At 38.1% G+C, this 18,497-nt stretch overlaps 1 protein-coding gene across 1 annotated transcript in view; it reads right to left on the reverse strand.

Annotated features, from left to right (window-relative positions):
* TMEM67 (transmembrane protein 67) overlaps positions 1–18,497 on the reverse strand; it is a 50,740-nt gene that overhangs the window by 18,441 nt on the left and 13,802 nt on the right. The window contains exons 8-20 of the mRNA XM_007537400.3: positions 18,075–18,229; positions 17,838–17,946; positions 16,835–16,921; positions 16,272–16,337; positions 14,138–14,294; positions 13,422–13,545; positions 11,143–11,248; positions 9,856–9,912; positions 8,167–8,265; positions 3,378–3,476; positions 3,037–3,123; positions 1,530–1,629; positions 1,300–1,439 (exon numbers count right to left, since the gene is read on the reverse strand). Coding sequence (XP_007537462.1) covers positions 1,300–1,439; positions 1,530–1,629; positions 3,037–3,123; positions 3,378–3,476; positions 8,167–8,265; positions 9,856–9,912; positions 11,143–11,248; positions 13,422–13,545; positions 14,138–14,294; positions 16,272–16,337; positions 16,835–16,921; positions 17,838–17,946; positions 18,075–18,229 — 1,386 coding nt within the window. The remainder of the gene's footprint in view (positions 1–1,299; positions 1,440–1,529; positions 1,630–3,036; positions 3,124–3,377; positions 3,477–8,166; positions 8,266–9,855; positions 9,913–11,142; positions 11,249–13,421; positions 13,546–14,137; positions 14,295–16,271; positions 16,338–16,834; positions 16,922–17,837; positions 17,947–18,074; positions 18,230–18,497) is intronic.

Raw genomic sequence — 18,497 nt, forward strand, 5'->3', positions numbered from 1 at the left:
TAAACCACTAATCCCTCAATAGTAAAAACAAAAAATTTCTGTCACACTAATAAAGAAAAGACATAGAAAAAAAATGAAACTTGTAATTTTGCAAACCTATATCAAATTACTAATAAAGAAAAAAAATAATCAAAAAAACAAAAAAATTCTAAAGGATGAAGTTTTCATCATCATCTTCCATGGATTTTTTTTAACATACACTAGAACTAAGCAAAGAATTGTTTTTCTTACAGTGAAAATAGTATTTTCCAAAATATCTCTTGAGGAAGCTAATTTATTTGATAAAAGGAAGCCAAGATTAAGTTTGGTCCTATGTACTAAGTATCTTCTGGGTTCATTTGAGAACTGTTGAATCAAACACAAGCTCTCTAGTAAGGCAAGGCATAGTCATTTTATTAATTTCCGGGGGGATACTCCAAAAACCAATGGTGTAAAAGCTGCTCCAGGTACCAGGCAGTGGTATACCTGGCTGAGCGTATACACTACTATGCACAAGGATCCAGGCTCAAGCCCCTGAACCCCACCTGCAAGGGAAGCTTCATGAGCTGGGAAACAGTGCTGCTAGTATCTCTATTTCCCTTCACTCTTAATTTCTCTCTGTCCTGTCAGAGAAATACATATATATATATATATATATATATATATATATATATATATATATATTATAGATATATTTTTCAAAAAGCAGCTCATTACCTAGAGTAGTAATATGAAAGAAGAAAGAATGGTGATTGCTGAGGCTGGGAGGAGAGGGAATGGAAAATGTTTCAGTTCTACAAGATGAAAAAAGATCTAGAAACTATATACTAAAATATGATTAAGACAGCAACTTTCATGATAAAAGCCACTTCTTTTTTTTTAAAAAAAAATTTATTCCCTTTGGTTGCCCTGTTTATTTTATTGTTGAAGTCATTATTGTTGTTGTTATTGATGTTATTGTTGTTGGATAGGACAGAGAGAAATGGAGAGAGGAGGGGAAGACAGAGAGAGGGAGAGAAAGACAGACACCTGCAGACCTGCTTCACTGCCTGTGAAGTTGAGCCCCCTGCAAGTGGGGAGCCAGGGGCTCGAATCAGGATCCTTATGCCAGCCGTTGTGCTTAACCCGCTGCACTGCCACCCAACTCCCAAAAGCCACTTCTGAGCAGTGCTCTGATGATAAAAAAAAGAAAGGAAGGAAGAGGGAAGGAAGGGAGGGAGAGAGAAAACTCTTTCCACTGACTTGAAAACTTAACCAAAATTATATTAACATTTATTAGGACTCCAAAAGTTGTATGTAATGATATCAAACAGTTCATACCTCCAAAAGGAAGAGAACAGTAAGGACTTGAAAGAGAGGATTAATTTTTCTCACACTTTGAATTTCATTCCATTCATTGGCTACAAAATATGTTCTCCATATGCTTATGGGAACAGTAGCACTACGAACACCACCCTCACCTAGTCAGGGAGAAAATATGAGAAAGCGATTTACATTCTGTGTTCTTCAAGGGTGACAAAAACAATTGTACAAGCAGTTACTTCAGTTACCTTCAACAGCTTTAAGAATCTTTCCTTTAGGTCGTTCCCAATCAATAAAGAATATGTCTATGGTAATCTGGGATATGAATTTATGCAAAAATTGCAGCGCCTAAGAATGACAAACAAAATACCCAGGAAGTATATGTATTAAGCCTGCTTATGAAACCAAGGCTGGCTCTTCAAGCAACAAGTATTCTATAATATCCATAAGTGACAAATGAAGTCATAACACCACCAGAAGCTTATCAATAAATTGGAATCATCAAATTCACAGAATTTTCTTACTCAATGTGGATTTGTTTTCTCCTCTTCCCTCTTTAAAACAGGGAATATAAAAAGTGGAGATACACTCCTCCTATCACAGGGGCTCTGCAGAACTGACCTCTGTCCAAGATTTCCAAAAGTAGACTTTGTCTCTTTTTCATACATAAAGATATTTTCTTCACCTATAATTGGTTTGTCCTGATTAAAATGTCAGTATGGTGTGTGTGTGTGTGTGTGTGTGTGTGTGTGTGGTGTGTGTGTGTGTGTGGTGTGTGTGTGTGTGTGTGTATGGTGTGTGTGTGTGTGTGTGGTGTGTGTGTATGGTGTGTGTGTGTGTGATGTGTGTGTGTGTGTATATGGTGTGTGTGTGTGTGTGTGCGCGCACACGCGCACACGATTTCCTATTTCTGGTATTGAGATTTTTAATTAAAAAAAAAAGTATTGCCAAAACACTTTTTTTTTTCATCTAAAGAAGCAATATGTGTAAACTGAGGCATTCTTCTTACAACTGACCACGAAATTGATAAAAATAATCTTATATGTAGTCTCAGGAAGCTCACAGGTCAGTGTGAAAAGCATATAGATACAGGATACAATGAAATGAAACCTATCACAAAGGTATGTAGAGTCTCACAGAAGGGCCAGGTGGTAGCACACCTGGTTGAATGTACACTTTCTAGTGTGCAAGGACACAGGTTAAGGCCCCTGGTCCCCACCTGCAGGGGCGGGGGGAGGCTCATGAGCAGTGAAGCAGTGCTGTAGGTGTCTCTCCCTCTCTAGCTGTCCCTTCCTTCTCAATTTCTCTGTCTCCATCCAAAGTAAATTAAAAAAAAAATGTTGCACAGACATTGATAAAAGAATGATATATATAGAGAGGGCTCTATGACAAGAGGAAACTTCTAAGATTCCAGCACTTTACCCATGGTGGTACATTTAAACCTCAACTAACAAAGAAAAAGTTGCATTTATCCCATTTTGAATACATCAGTTTTTATAAACAGTTTCTAGCAAATTTATCAAATTAGACTAACTCAGGTTAATTCAAAAATGGCTTCTTAGGAAAAATTAGTTACAGCAAAGTTTTCAAATGAGTCTACTATAAATAATCTTCCTATGTAAAATAAAAGTTTATATTTTCTTTCAAAATCAAACTAAAATTTACAGCAAAGGTCTTAAGAGAATTTTTACATTAAAGATACATAATTCTATTGCATGCATTTTAAAGTTAGCAGCATATCCTTTAAAAGCTTACCTTCAAAGCAAAAGCACATCCCACATAAGTAACAAAACGTTCTTCCTGAATTGGTACTGGTAGTAAAACAGAAATGGACTTCTGGGCCTAAGGTAAAAAGTAAACTGTTAAATATGACCATATAAGGTTTTTAGTAGGCATCGTTTATAAGCCAAAGAGATCATAAAAGGAAAAAAGTAATGATACACTAAATAAATACTAGCACAAACAAGGAATGATAATTTCAATGCCTGTCCTAGTACTTCTGATCAGAAATACACTCAAATAAAATGTTCCTTATAAAGAAAGCAAATCAGTTATTCAGCTGTTGGTATTTAAGTTGAAATCAGAAACTGACTTACCTTGAAGAAAATCAGCCAGTAGAGACCTGTCCCCACTGTGATGATAAAGAAAACATTGGCCAGGTCTCCTGCATAGAATACCAAGAATTTCAAGACTGTCTGCAATTTAAAGAAAATTACAACAGTTAAAGATTCAGTCTACCTATTTTCACCTGTTCTATTCCTATATTTTGGTTTCTGTTCATTAATCATTTTGTCCTGCTTTTTATCTTAAGCCTTTCAGCCACCAAGTTGCAGATGCTATCATCGTTCCATCCTGACTTCCCTGGGTAGATGACCTCACCAATGTGCCCCAGACCTCACCTCTCCAAAGCCCTACCTCACAAGGAAAGATATAAACAGGCTGGGGGTATGAGTTGACCTGCCAATACCCATATCCAGCAGAGAAGCAATTATTGAAGCCAGACCTGCCAACTTCTGCACCTCAAAAAGAATCCTGGTCCATACTCCCAGGGGGGGAGAAATGATAGGGGCAAGATGACCAGAAGGCTCTGAACTCCAACTCCATCAGGACCCAAAGACAGAAGAGGAAAAAGAGAGGGGCATTCAAAATAAGTAAGTATAACTTGGAAAGAAAGAGAAGATGGGACCATGGAAAACAATGGGCAAATACAAACAAATATAGACAGACAGTTGTAGAAATAATAGTTTACCCATATCTGCAACCTTGGGAGAACTGCTATGGCTTCCAATGGAGGGAACAGGGACACAGAACTCTTGTGGTGCTGTTATAACTTTGTAAATCAATACTAAATTAATAAAAAATTTTTTAAAAAGATTCAGTCTAGTTCATATTATAGCTTTAATAACATATTACCTATCTTGTTTCATACAGTTGGAAGTTTTATTTCATGTATCTATGGATCCATTAAAGACCAATTACGGGAGTCGGGCTGTAGCGCAGCGGGTTAAGCGCAGGTGGCGCAAAGCACAAGGACCGACATAAGGATCCCGGTTCGAACCCCGGCTCCCCACCTGCAGGGGAGTCCCTTCACAGGCGGTGAAGCAGGTCTGCAGGTGTCTGTCTTTCTCTCCTCCTCTCTGTCTTCCCCTCCTCTCTCCATTTCTCTCTGTCCTATCCAACAACGACGATGACAACAATAATAACTACAACAATAAAACAACAAGGGCAACAATAGGGAATAAATAAATAAAATAAATATTAAAAAAAAATTTTAAAAACCAATTACAGGGGATGGGTGGTGGCTCACCTGGTTGAGCACAAATGTTACAATGTGCAAGGACCCAGGTTTGAGCTGCTGGTCCTCAACTGCAGGGCGGAACGCTTTGTGAGTGGTGAAGCAGTATGGCAAGTGTGTCTCTGTGTCTCTCCCTATCACGCCCTTCTCTTATGATTTCTGACTATCTCTATCCAATAAATAAAGATAACGAAAAAAATATTTTTTTTAAGCTACAGTTTTTTACAGTCACTTCCTAGATACCTTTTGAATCCTCCTCATTCTTAAAAGTTTCCATTTGGGGGGCTGGGTGGTGGGGCACCTGGTTGAGCGCACACATTAAAATGTGTAAGGACCCAAGTTCAAACCCCTGCTCCCAACCTGCAGGGGGAAGTTTCACAGGTAGTGCTATTTTCCCTCTTCCTCAGTTTCTGACTCTATCCAAGAGAAAAAATTTTTTTCCACTTTATTCAACCCTTTACACTTCTTTCACATCTAAGGAAGTCTATTAATTCTCTCCTAGCCTTAAGCCCTTCATCTCAAACTGTCCCCCATAATATCATCCATTAGCATTCTAAAATGTAAATTAGATTGTGCCACATCCCTTTGTAAAAGTATAGAGACTGGAGGACAGGAGGTAGCGCACTTGGTAGAATCAGCATGTTGCAATGCGCAAAGACCCAAGTTCAAGACCCTGGTCTCCACCTGCAGGGGGAAAGCTTCACAAATGAAGCTGTTTTGCAGGAATTCTTTCTTTCTCTCTTTCTTTTTCTCTCTTCCTTTTAAAAATATCTTTATTTATTTGATAGATACAGCCAGAAATTGAGAGGAGGAAGGAGATAGCAACTGAGAGACACCTACAGCCCTGTTTCACCACTTAGTAAAGCTTTCCCCATGCAGGTGGGGACGGGGGGTTTGAATCCAGATTCTTGAGCACTGTAAACATGTGTGTTCAACCAGGTGTGACACCACCTGGCCCTTCTCTGTATCTCTCCATCTCTGTCTCCTCCTTCCCTCTCATTTCTGTCTCTACCCAGTAGATATTTTAAAAGAAAAGAAATAAATCTTAAAAAAAAAAAAAACATAGTCTCCACTAAAATATCAATTCCTGACTTACAGTGGCTCTTACAACTGAACCAAATTTTTTTTTTTTTTTTTTGCTTCTTCCACCAGTTGTAACCACTTGATCAATGACAACCACTCCATACTTTGTCATTATTTTGTGCAATGAAAAAGGTCACTGTTCCATTGTTTCCTCTATCCCTATACTAAACTCTTGTGGGCTCTAAGGGCAAAGACCATGTCTGTCTGGCTCACTGTCATACCCCCCAGGGCTTGGCATACACACAGCAGGCCCTCAGAGACTATCTGTGGAATGCAGAGATTAAAGTTCACTTCCCTAATAATCCTTTCTTGACTATTCCAATCTGCAAATCATGACCTCCTCCCCCTCTGATTCCTTAGTAGTACACTGGCTTTGTTTTAAGTTTTTATGTTTTGGTGCTAGGAAATAAAACCCAGAAGCTCAAATATGTGAATCATGTGCTCTGTAACTAAGCTACATCTCCACACCAGCACAGTAGCAGGGAATCAAGCCGACATTCCAGCACAAACAAGTCACTGTGGAGCCTTTCTCACGCTCTTCATAAGCAAAACTGAAATTCCACCTCTGTTACTAACTTGTGGAAAATTAAACGAGTCAAAATTTTGATGGACCTCTGCCTCAATTTCATCATGTGTAAAGTACAAACAGTAATATCTAACTTAGCAAAATTATTGTGAGGCGTCAATGAATTATATAAGTTACAACGAACACTAAATAGCACATACTAAATATTTAACAAATGACAAATAAAAAATAAATGAAAGTAAAACTATAGTTTATAGCATAAACCATGAAAAAATATCTTTATGGTCTCGAGATAGAGGATTTTATAAATAATACACTAAAGGCACATACCAAAATATGAAAAACTGTTTAGATGTGACAATATCAAATGTTTTTGTTACACAAGGACACATGTAAATAATATAACAAATAGCACAGACCTGGAGAAAAAAACTGAACATCAAAAAGTCAAAGGGGACTCATATTTAGAAAAGAGAAAGGAGGAGGCTGGGTAGTGGCACACCTGGTTAAGTGCACATATTACCATGAGCAAGGACCCGGATTCAAGCCCCCACTCCCCACCTGAAAAAGGGTGTTTCACAAGCGATAAGGCAGATCTGCAGGTCTATCTTTTTCTCTCTCCTTCTTTACCTCCCCTTTCAACTTCTATCTATCCTATCAAACAAAAAGATAGAAAAAATAGAGGGTAGGGTACCAAAGTAAAAACCCTGGGGTGAGACAGGAACCTCAAATTTCCACTATAGAGCCTATATTTTCCCCAGTCCTGGAACCTTAGGGTGGGGCACACTTTCCTGCATGCTTCTCTCAATTTATACCAAATAATATTGCATCTGCCAATCCCAACCTAATCAATGCAACAAGTACCACCTCAGCATGCTTCACTTCAGACTATGTCCAGAACTTCAGGTATGGAATAACAACACTTCAGCTTCATTACTCGGGTGAGACCTTTCCTTTCATAATATTCTCTAATTCCATTCCAGGTGGTTCACTTCCTAACAAAGTCCCAAAACCTAGATATAGACCAGGTCCCATAAGACAGAGCATATGTTCACACATATCCATAAACTAGGGCAAAAGTACACAATAGTCTGCAGTGAGTAGCCCCCAAAACTTCATCTGCACTATTCCAGCCTTTAGGTCCATAATTGTTCAATAATTTGTTTGGCTTTGTATGTTAACTCTCTTTTCAGCCACCAGGTTCCAGATGCCAGCATATGCCAACCAGACTTCCCTGGACAGACGACCCCACCAATGTGTCCTGGAGCTCTGCTTCCCCAGAGCCCCACCCTACTAGGGAAAGAGAGAGACTGGAGTATCTGGGAGTATGGATTGACCCGTCAATGCCCATGTTCAGCAGGGAAGCAATTACAAAAGCCAGACCTTTCACCTTCTGCAACCCACAGTGGCCTTGGGTTCATACTCCCAGACGGAAAAAGAATAGGTAAGCTATCAGGGGATGGGGATGGGATATGGAGATCTGGTGGTGGGAATTGTGTGGAGTTGTACCCCTCTTATCCTATGGTTATGTTAATGTCTCCTTTTTAAAATAAATAAATTATTTTTTTAAAAAAAAGAAAAAATAGAGGAAAAAAATGGCCACTGGGAGTGGCACCAAGCCCCAGTGATTACCCTGGTGGCTATTAAAAAAAATAAATGAATAAGAGGACAGAGGAAAAAAAAAAACTCCTGTATATTAACAAGAAAACTGAGACATCAAATAGAAAAATGGGCAAAGGACATGAATATTTTAGGAGTAGAAATCCAAATAATTTAAAAAGCACATGAATAATCACAGAATAAAAATCAAATAAACAACGACATGCAATTAATAGTGTCAAACTATGATGTGTAGCGTAGGAGCACCACTGGCTAGAGTGTCGACTGGTGTGCAGAAACATGGGAGGGAAAGAAGGTATGCATATACCTCCCCTAGTTAGACACCCCAGAGAAACAAAAGACAATTTTTTATTCATCCTACCTGCAAATCAATCATGGGACTCCCAATGCGCCTCTTCCATCCTGCAGTCCTCAAAAGAGATGATAAAACTGCTAGTCCACCCAGCACACCCAAAGCAATCTAAAGCAGATAAAAAGGATGTTTGGAATTTATGTACTCTCCCTTATCAGTATTTTAAAAAGTATAAAAATATACCCCTCAAGTGGTAGAGGGTCTATTGGAGGGACACAGGAGTCAAGTTCAAGAAATTCCAAGTAGCCAAATCTAGGAGAAGCATTGGGCTGAGGAGAAAAGTTACAGGCCTGATCCTCAGTGTCACATAATGCCAGGACTGAGTGGTGCTAAAGTCTCTCTCTCTTACAAAAAATAAATAGTAATTAATCCTAACTGCTAGAATAAAATACCCACAAGTTCACACTAATTTATATAGACAGTAACTAAAGAAATAATAAACAGAAATTCAATCAAAAACCACAGTAATAATTACTACAGGCAAGAATTCTCAATGGATGCTGAGGATTTTAGGAAAAAAATAATGAGAAGGGAGTCAGGCAGTAGCGCAGCAGGTTAAGTGCACGTGGCAGAGCAAAGCGCAAGGACCAGCATAAGGATCCCGGTTTGAATCCCCGGCTCCCCACCAGCAGGGGAGTCGCTTCACAAGTGGTGAAGCAGGTCTCCAGGTGTCTATCTTTCTCTCCCCCTCTCTGTCTTCCCCACCTTTCCTGATTTCTCTCTGTCCTATCCAACAATAATGATGACATCAATAACAACAATAAAACAAAGGCAACAAAAGGGAATAATTTTTAAAAATGAGAAGCAGAACATTTTCATAATTTCAAAGAACTGCCCTATGTTCATTAATGATGAAGGCAAAAATGCACTGGCATACACTGCAGGCACCACCTAAGCCATCTGATCAAAGTTAACATTGTCGTAACAAGACCTACTTCCACTTTCTTTTTTTTTTTTTTTACTTCCACTTTCTAATCTCATGTACCGAGATGGGCAGAAGCCTTTCTGTAGTATGTGCTGAAATTTATTTAATAATAGAGAAGTATCAGGGGCAATTGCAGGTCAATAATTTTCAAAATGTACTAGGGTTATGAAAGACCTAAAGAGACTGGTCAGACTAAGGAGACAGGAGAACAGAAAGAAATATGCAATTCTGGGCTAGGTTGAGACACAGAAAAAGGACAGTGGGGAAAAAAAAAAAAAAACACTTGTACAATTCTAAGAGTTTAGGTTTAATAGCACTACAATATTAATGTCTAGGTGATGATCACTATACTACAGTTACTGATATATAAAATGCTAACATTAAGGGGGGTTGGGTGGTAGGTCTATAGTAAATCTCTTTAAAGTGATAATTTCAGTATATATCATTTTTTTAAAGGACATACCAGGAAATGAACCTAGGGTCTCACACATGTGGCACTATTGAACAGACTTCTCCATTTCAATTTTCACTCTATTTTTAGAGAGAAGACACACCAAAGCACCACACCACCATTCACTGAGCATCGTGCAAGGGGCCAGACAGTGGCACACCTGGTAAAGCACATGTGCTACATGAGCAGAGTGCTTAGTGCTCGCATGTGGAATTAAGGAGCTAATGAAGGGCTCTACCTGCCGTGCCATCTCCTGGCCCCCTAAGATTGTATTAAATCAAAAAATATGTTGTAGATGTTTGAATAGGTTAAATGAACTCACGTCTGTCTGGACATATGCTTCTCCTTGGTTCATTTCATATGTGACTGAAAAAGAAACCTAGTATTTAAAAGACAGCAAATTAGTTCAACTGAAATTAAGGACACTAGCAATAAAGCTTACGATCTGAATCTCTTTCTGCCTTTTAAAGTGTGTCTCAGGGGGTCGGGCGGTGGCGCAGTGGGTTAAGCACATGTGGCGCAAAGCGCAGGGACCGGCGTAAGGATCCCGGTTCGAGCGCCCGGCTCCCCACCTGCAGGGGAGTCGCTTCACAGGCAGTGAAGCAGGTCTGCAGGTGTCTATCTTTCTCTCCCCTTCTCTGTCTTCTCCTCCTCTCTCCATTTCTCTCTGTCCTATCCAACAACGAATTGCATCAACAAGGGCAATAATAATAACCACAACGAAGCTACAACAAGGGCAACAAAAGGGGGAAAAAATGGCCTCCAGGAGCGGTGGATTCATGGTGCAGGCACCGAGCCCAGCAATAACCCTGGAGGAGGAGGGAAAAATAAATAAATAAATAAATAAATAAAAATAAAATGTGCCTCAATAAAATGAGCAAAGCTGGTACGAAGAGAGCACACAAGCTTGTGCACAGTTTAAATTTCTACTTTAATTATGCAGGGAGACAAAAATCTAAGTGAAAGCAAGGTGGCCAGAAAGAACAGGAGCAGCCCCTACAAATTTCAGCATACCCCAGGATTCTGAACAGGGATGTTCAACTGCTGAGGATGCCTCCTATTAAGAAGGCTAATTCTTGATTCTTTTTTTTTTTTTCCTTTTGCTACCAGGGTTATCACTGGGGCTCAATGCCTGCTTAACTCCACCACTCTCAGTAGCATTTATAATTTTGATAGAGGGTGAGAGACAGAGAGAAGAGATACTTACAGCACTGCTGTATCACTTGTGAAGTTCCTCCCCACTTCCCTGCAGGTGGGGACTGGGGCTTGAACCCAACTTCTCAAGCATAATGTGTGCTCTATCAGGTGGACTACCACCTGGGCCCTAGTTCTTTTTTATACTTAATATTCACAGGAACTCACCTGTTAGCATTGTAAGTCAAAAATAATTGGGAAGTGGCACAGTGGATAAAGTATTGAACTCTCAAGCATAAGGTTCAGAGTTCAATCCCAGCATCACATATGTCAGAGTGAATTTAACTACATAAAGATAAAAGTTAACTTAAAATTTGCAACAAAGGACTCCTTGTCTTTGACCATAGCACAAACTTGATCTGTACTAGGTCAACACATACTGAAGCAGCAATTAAGCAATTAATAAGGAACTCACCTTCACATACTGGCTAGTGGGATCTTTGACATCAATGTCACTGTAGGCTATGGTAATTAAAGGAGGGTAGATGTTTCCACTTTTCGTGTTAGGTACAAGTTGGATGCTTTTTGAAAGGAAATACATTACTAGTTATAAATACATCTAGGTGCAGAAAAACACAAATTTAACTTGTTAAGTATGAATTTAATATAGATATTTTTGGTGATCTCAGAACCAATCAGTTAATTAAGACAAGTGAAGATTAAACATAAAACAATGGTAGCAATATAATCTACCTTTAGTAGTCAGAGTTTTGTATACTCTTTGAGACAAATTAGAACTCTTCCTTATATAGGTCCTGTGAAGATTACAAATGAAATCACTAAAGTTCTGTCAAGTTGAGAAAAAGTAGCTCTAGGGAAAGACAAATGCTATTCTGGTTTTCCACAGAGAAAGAGAAATTTTAACAAAATGTGTCAAGAGTTTTAGTTCTGTTAAATTTAATGTAATAGTGAAAAAATACAAGTATCAGGGAACATGCTGGTCTCATCTCAACCAATTTAGGTCTGACTAGGCTTGAATTAATTTTTACTAGTGATACTGCATTAGTAGGTTGCAGATATAGTTAAAAAAGCACAGTATAGGCACCCATTGTTGGTGCACTCAGTTGAGCACACATACCAGGCACAAGGAGCTGGGTTCAAGCCCCTGGTCCCTCCTTTAGGGGGCAGCTTCACAAGTGGTGAAGCAGTGCTGCAAGTGTCTCTCTTTTCTCTCCCTTCCCTTCTCTATTTCTGTCTCTATCCAATAAATAAAATACCTAAAAATAAAATGAGATAAAAATCATAGTATAATACATCTCACCAAGACATATGACAAAGCTTAGTACTGCCTACTTCAGAAGATTGTTATGAAATAAAAATGTAGTAACTATAAAAAATAATTAAGTAACATCCAAATTAATATCATATAGTGGTGTTGGTTTTCAATTGTTCATTTTATTTTTAAATATTTTATTGGTTTATTTTAATAAGAGAGAGAGATCAGAGCACTGCTCAGCTCTGACTTATGGTGGTGCTAGGGATTGAACCTGGGACCACAGCACCTCAAACACAAGTCTTTTACATAACCTTTATGTGTCCCTCAGCCCCTCAATAACTTATTTAAGGTATACATCATAAAAAGAGTAGAGTGTGAAACAAAATTTAAAAAAAAAAGAAAAGAATGGAATGGGAAAGTTAGATAAAAGTCTTAAGAGATAGGAATCTCACAATGGGAAAAGAGAAAAATGACTACATAAAACTCCTCTCAGGTAGAGCCACTGTTAAAGTACCCTAGGAAAAGGAGAATGTTTGTAATTAATCAGGGTCCAGCCATAATAGTAGCTGTCAAAAGAGATGAAGACAAAAAAAAAAATCTGCCCATTTGCAATCACCTTAAGGGTTCTTTCTAACATACTCATTTTAGTCTCCAGATAGTCATTTCTCTTCCACCTATTAACACACTATAATCCAACCCACTCTGATTCAGTAGGAATACAGTGAGGCCTAGAACATGAGCTATGACGAGCTTAAGTTCTTTTTAAAAAGTATTTATTGGGAGCCAGGCAGTAGTGCATCAAGGTAAAGGCACATGGCACAAAGCGCAAGCACCTGCATAAGGATCCTGGTTCGAACCCCCAGCTCCCCACCTTCAGGGGAGTTGCTTCACAAGAGGTGAAGCAGGTCTGCAGGTGTCTATCTTTCTCTCCCCCTCTGTCTTCCCCTCCTCTCTCCATTTCTCTCTGTCCCATCTAACAATGACAACATCAATTAACAACAATAATAATAACTACAACAACAATAAAAAAACAAGAGCAACAAGAGGAAAAATAAATATTTAAAAAATTTTAAGTATTTATTTAGTGGATAGATACAGAGAGAAATTTAGAAGGATAAGTGAGAAAGAGAGACACCTAAAGCACTGCTTCACTGCTGGTAAAGCTTTCCTCCTGCAAGGGGCTGGGGGCTTCACCTTGGGTCCTTGGGCATTGTGATATGTGTACTCAACCAGGTGTGCCACCAACCAGCCCCTCAAACTTAAGTTTTTTTATAATCCTCCACTTGGTTCTTCATCTTTATTGGCGTTTACCAATCCAAAGAGGTAATTGAAAGATATATAATGCATAAAAGATATTATGCATTGTCCTAATTTAGTTGTCCTTACTATTTTCATCTGATAACTACTAGTAAATACTTTCATTATGACATCATCCTACATACTCCAAGTTTAATTTAGTGCATTAAACATTTGCTTACCTCAGTGTTATTTGGGTAGCAATTCGAATTACTCTTGGCTGACTTTCTAAGTCATTTTCTCGTCCACTGAGTGTATCCACTAGAAAAATGCGCCGAGTCAGAAGCCACTTGCTAGAGCTACTGTCTTTTAACATAAAAAGAGAAGAAATTTAAAAAGACTTTCAAATTGTTCAAGGTGGTTTCCAAGAACAAGTTTATGAACAAATTAAAAACATAAAGTTACAGTATTTTGTTTTAGGTAAGTGTGTTAATTAAAACTACTACTACTATAAGGGGCCCCTGATAATAACCTTTCTCATCTCAAATGCATGTTTTCTGACTGAATTTTCATTCAGCTTTGAAGGATTTTCCCTGCAAATTACTTGAATAAGTAGAATTTTACAACCTGCTTACGAACAACAAAAGAAACCAATTTGTGCAAAGAACAATTTGAGGACAGCTTGCCAGTCCTGATTTTCAGGTTCTATTAATTTTTCTTAGGAAAATAACACTTTTAGCAGTAATATATTTTCTCAACCACAGACTAACACATTAAGCAAAAAAATTCTAAATAGTACACCTCTTAATGTTTTACTTTTAGGCATGCTATACAAAGCCTTACGACAAGAGAATAGATAATCACTGCTGTAATCTGCAGTTATTAATTTATCATGGTTAGCTTATTTTTTTTTTGTTTGTTTCAGTTTGAGAAAAAGTGGTATGTATGAATGCCTTACCTTGGTTCACAAACATTTTATTATGTTGAAGATTTCGGTTTAACACAGGCACAGCCCAGATATAGCGTTGTTGATTTTCGTCTGTATATTCAAAGTAAATATCATAAAACACTGGCGTGGGAAAGTCAGCTAAAATTTTGGCGACAGGAATCTCACACTGGAAAACAAAAATAGAAGTATCTCAATTAAGATGATTGTATTTGGGGAGTTATATCTTTATTTCATTTTAAATTATGACAGAGATAGAGAAACAGGGGAAAAGACTGAAAGAGAAGGGGAGAGAGAGAGACACCTGCAGTCTACTCCACTGCTTATGAAGCATCCTCCCTGTAGGTGAGAGTTGGGGGCTTGAACCTGGGTTCCTGTGCATGATAGACCAGAAGTAAATAAAATAATGAAAATATAACAGATGATGTTTAAGACTAAATAGATGAATTTAATTTCATCATGATTTTCTATACATAAAATAATTTAAAAGTACATATGTCTATGGGGGGTGGGTGGCACACACCTAACAGCACACACATCAGCATACACAAGGACCCAGGCTCAAACCCTTGGTTTCTACTTGTGGTGGGGAAGCATCACAAGTGGTGGAGCAGTGTTGCTAAGTCTGTGTGTGTGTGTCTCTCTCTTCTTGGGTTGTTTTTGTTATTGTTGTTGTTTGTTTTGTTTTGTTTTTTAATTTGATAGGACAGAAAGAAATTCAGAGGGGAGAGGTAGAAAGAAAGATAGACACCTGTGGTCCGGGAGGTGGCGCAATGATAAAGCTTTGGACTCTCAAGCATGAGGTCCTGAGTTTAATCCCCGGCAGCACATGTGCCAAAGTGATGTCTGGTTCTTTCTTTCTCTCTCCTATCTTTCTCATAAATAAACAAAATATTTAAAAGAAAAGAAAGATAGATATCTAAGACCTGTTTGTGAAGCTTCCTCCTGCAGGGGGAGAGCAGGGATTCTAACCCAGGTCCTTGCACATGGTAACATGTTATGCTCAGCCAGGTGTTCCTCTGGCACCTTCTCTCCCTCTTTATTTCTCTTTCACCCTCTATGAAAAACAAAAAAGCAAAATAAAACAAACAAAAAAAAAATCATGCAAGGAATGGTAGAGTCATTGTGCATGCATTGAGTCCCACTGATAACAATGAAAAAAAAAAACTGTATCAGTAACTAAAATTATACGTCATTATAAAAAGTCCCTTTTCTCTCCCTATTCCTCCCAATTTCTTTCTCTCTGACAAAAAAAAAATGCCAGGTTTTGTTTGTTTGTTTTTAATAGAGGATGAGATAAAGAGAAGGAGAGAGAGATCTTAACACTTCTCCATTGCTAATGAAGTTTCCCCTGTACAGAGCTTCCACATGGTGGATGGAGGTCCTGAGTCTCCACACTTCAAAAAGTTTGTGCTCTACAGGGCAAGCCACTTCCTGGCCCCTCTTGATTTGATTTTTCTTTTTCTTTCCTTCTTTCTTTTTTTTTACCTTGCTGGCACTTCACTGCTCCAGGTAAACTTTTTTCAGATAAAGAGATACAGGGAGAAAGATATAAAAAGAAAAAGGGGGTGGTCGGGCAGTGGCGCAGTGGGTTAAGTGCATGTGGTGCAAAGCAGAAGGACCGGCGTAAGGATCCCAGTTCCAGCCCCTGGCTCCCCACCTGCAGGGGAGTCGTTTCACAGGCGGTGAAGCAGGTCTGCAGCTTTCTATCTTTCTCTCCCCCTCTCTGTCTTCCCTTCCTCTCTCCATTTCTCTCTGTCCTATCCAACAACGAACAGCGTCAACAACAGCAATAATAATAACCACAACCGAGGCTACAACAACAAGAGCAACAAAAGGGGGAAAAATGGCCTCCGGGTGCGGTGGATTCATGGTGCAGGCACAGAGCCCAGCAATAACCCTGGAGGAAAAAAAAAAAAAAAAGAAAAAGAAAGAGAGGGAAAGATGCTTCACAGCACTAAAGTTTCCCCCAGTGTAGTGGGAACCAGGCTTGAAACTGGGTCATACGCCTGGCAAAGCAAGCACCCTTCCAAGTGAGGTGTCTTAATGGCCCAAATTTTCCAATTTGTAAAAATGCAAGGATGATTCTTTTATTGATGATGTGAAAAATAAAACTAATACACAATCTAAAACAGTTCAAACTTACATTTTGTTGATAAGTTGTTCCAAAAGTATAAGCAGAATTTAATCTTGTCTCTGTATCTGGACAGAGCTACAACAAAGGAATAGAATGGATAAATATTTCACGTAAATGCTTTCTGTGCTCACAATGAATTCTCAAGTCCCAACATGAATATGATTTATATAACACTTCATGCATTAAGGGTATAAAAATTAAGGTGGCATCCTTGTTATATTAAGGATATAAAAAGCTAAGGGGGCATCTGTGTCATAAAGTTGTAACTTAAAAGTAGTTTTAACTGTGTTAAAAAAAAAGTAGTTTTAAGAAATTCTGAGCTGGGCTGGGGAGCTAGCACAGTGCTTATGCAAAAAGATTTTCATGCCTGATGCTCCAAAGTCTCAAGTTCAATTCCTTACTGCCACCATAAATCAGAGCTGAGCAGTATTCTCATAAAAATAAATAAAGTAAAATTCCAAGTTAAATACTAGAAAAAATAATCAATGTTCTCTTTAAGCAATAAGCCAGTATATCATATTTACATTAGGATAAGACATACTAATACTTCTTTGGCTAAAAATCACACTCACCTGTAAAACACCTCCTTCTAAAGTTTGCCACTTCAGAAAATTTCCTCTTACATCATAAGAAGCAGCAACAAAATTCAATTTTGTATTCTGATTAACGAAACCCAGGAATAAAATGTTACACACTCTGAAAGCAATAGTCTATAAAGATTTTTTTATTGTTCACAGACCCTTCTCCCCCTCAGAGATCAAATATTAAACTCAACTATCTTTACTCTGAAACGAAATTAACCTAATCTCTGGTTAAACACACTTGAAAGGGTTTGGTTTTGTGCATAAAAAAACTCTATTTTGGGAATCAGGCTGTAGCACATGGCGCAAAGCAGAAGGACCAGCACAAGGACCGGCATATGGATCCCAGTTCGAGCCCCGGCTCTCCACCTGCAGGGGAGTCGCTTCACACAGGTGATGAAGCAGGTCTGCAGGTGTCTTCTCTCCCCCTTGCTGGCTTCCCCTCCTCCATCCATTTCTCTCTATCCTATCCAACAACAATGACATCAATAACAACAATAACTACAACAATAAAACAAAAAGAGCAACAAAAGGGAATATTTTTTAAAAATATAAATAATAAACTTGTTAGATATGAGGGTAGTGTGGGGCATGAACAGAAAAGGTATGATATTCATTCATTCTAGAAGTCAAAAATTTGGAAGTGAGACTTTGTAGCTATGAACAACAGTGGAAAATCCCAGTCTTTGGAAATGTTTCTTTAAAATACAGAAATATAGAATGATAAACAATGTTTTGCATTTATCCATGAAAACTACTCTTTGAAATACCATAAGTACAACTTACTGCTACAACTACAACTTGCTGCTTTAACCATATAACCCACAGGCATCTATATATGCAAAAGAGCTCAATCTTATCATTTAATATGTATAAGGAGCTGATATTCAGATTGAGGTTAGTTACAACACAAGAATCCTAACTTAAAATAGGCTCTAACCTTTTAAAGTTATATTAAAACACAGCCAACAACTAATAATAAAATAACTTGTACCTGGTTTTCCCCTTTGAAACTGAAATTTGTAGGCAGAGGTGTAGTACTGAGTACTTGAGGTGCTAATCCCAGCTGGTCACCATAGAAGAGCCATGGGAGATTCTGTCTCCTGCAAGCAATTACAATTGCTTTTACAATGGAGAGACTATTTCTTATTATCTACACCATATTATTAGTATTTGTCTGACTACACTAAATTTAATCAAAATATTTATTCATCAACCAAAATATCTTTACCAAAATGAAACAGAGTGAACAGTGTGCAGTCTAGCAGTATTTTCAAAGATAAACTGGAACACTCGACATGCATCAAAAATGGAAGACTCATAGGAATTCATGTTCATCACACAAATATTTCCAAGAGCTTGACAAGATGTTTGATTGGCATATACCTACAAGAGATGAATGGCAAAGATGTGTTAGATGGACCTTAGCACCCTAAGTAAAAAAAGATATATAACTAATCTTGGGTTTAATTTTACCTAATCTACAAATTCTTTTTTTTTCTGGATATTCTTTTGGTTTTTAATACTTTCTAAGTGGAAAAGAACTTTTCATATGACAGATGAATAATGTGTACATTTTAAGTGTAAATATTATTTTTGTCACAGCTGGGGCTTCACAGGTCTGGATTTACTTTTTGTTTTTACACCTTTTTTT

The sequence above is a fragment of the Erinaceus europaeus genome, chromosome 1 (assembly GCF_950295315.1).
Source record: "Erinaceus europaeus chromosome 1, mEriEur2.1, whole genome shotgun sequence".
Taxonomy (NCBI): Eukaryota; Metazoa; Chordata; class Mammalia; order Eulipotyphla; family Erinaceidae; genus Erinaceus; species Erinaceus europaeus.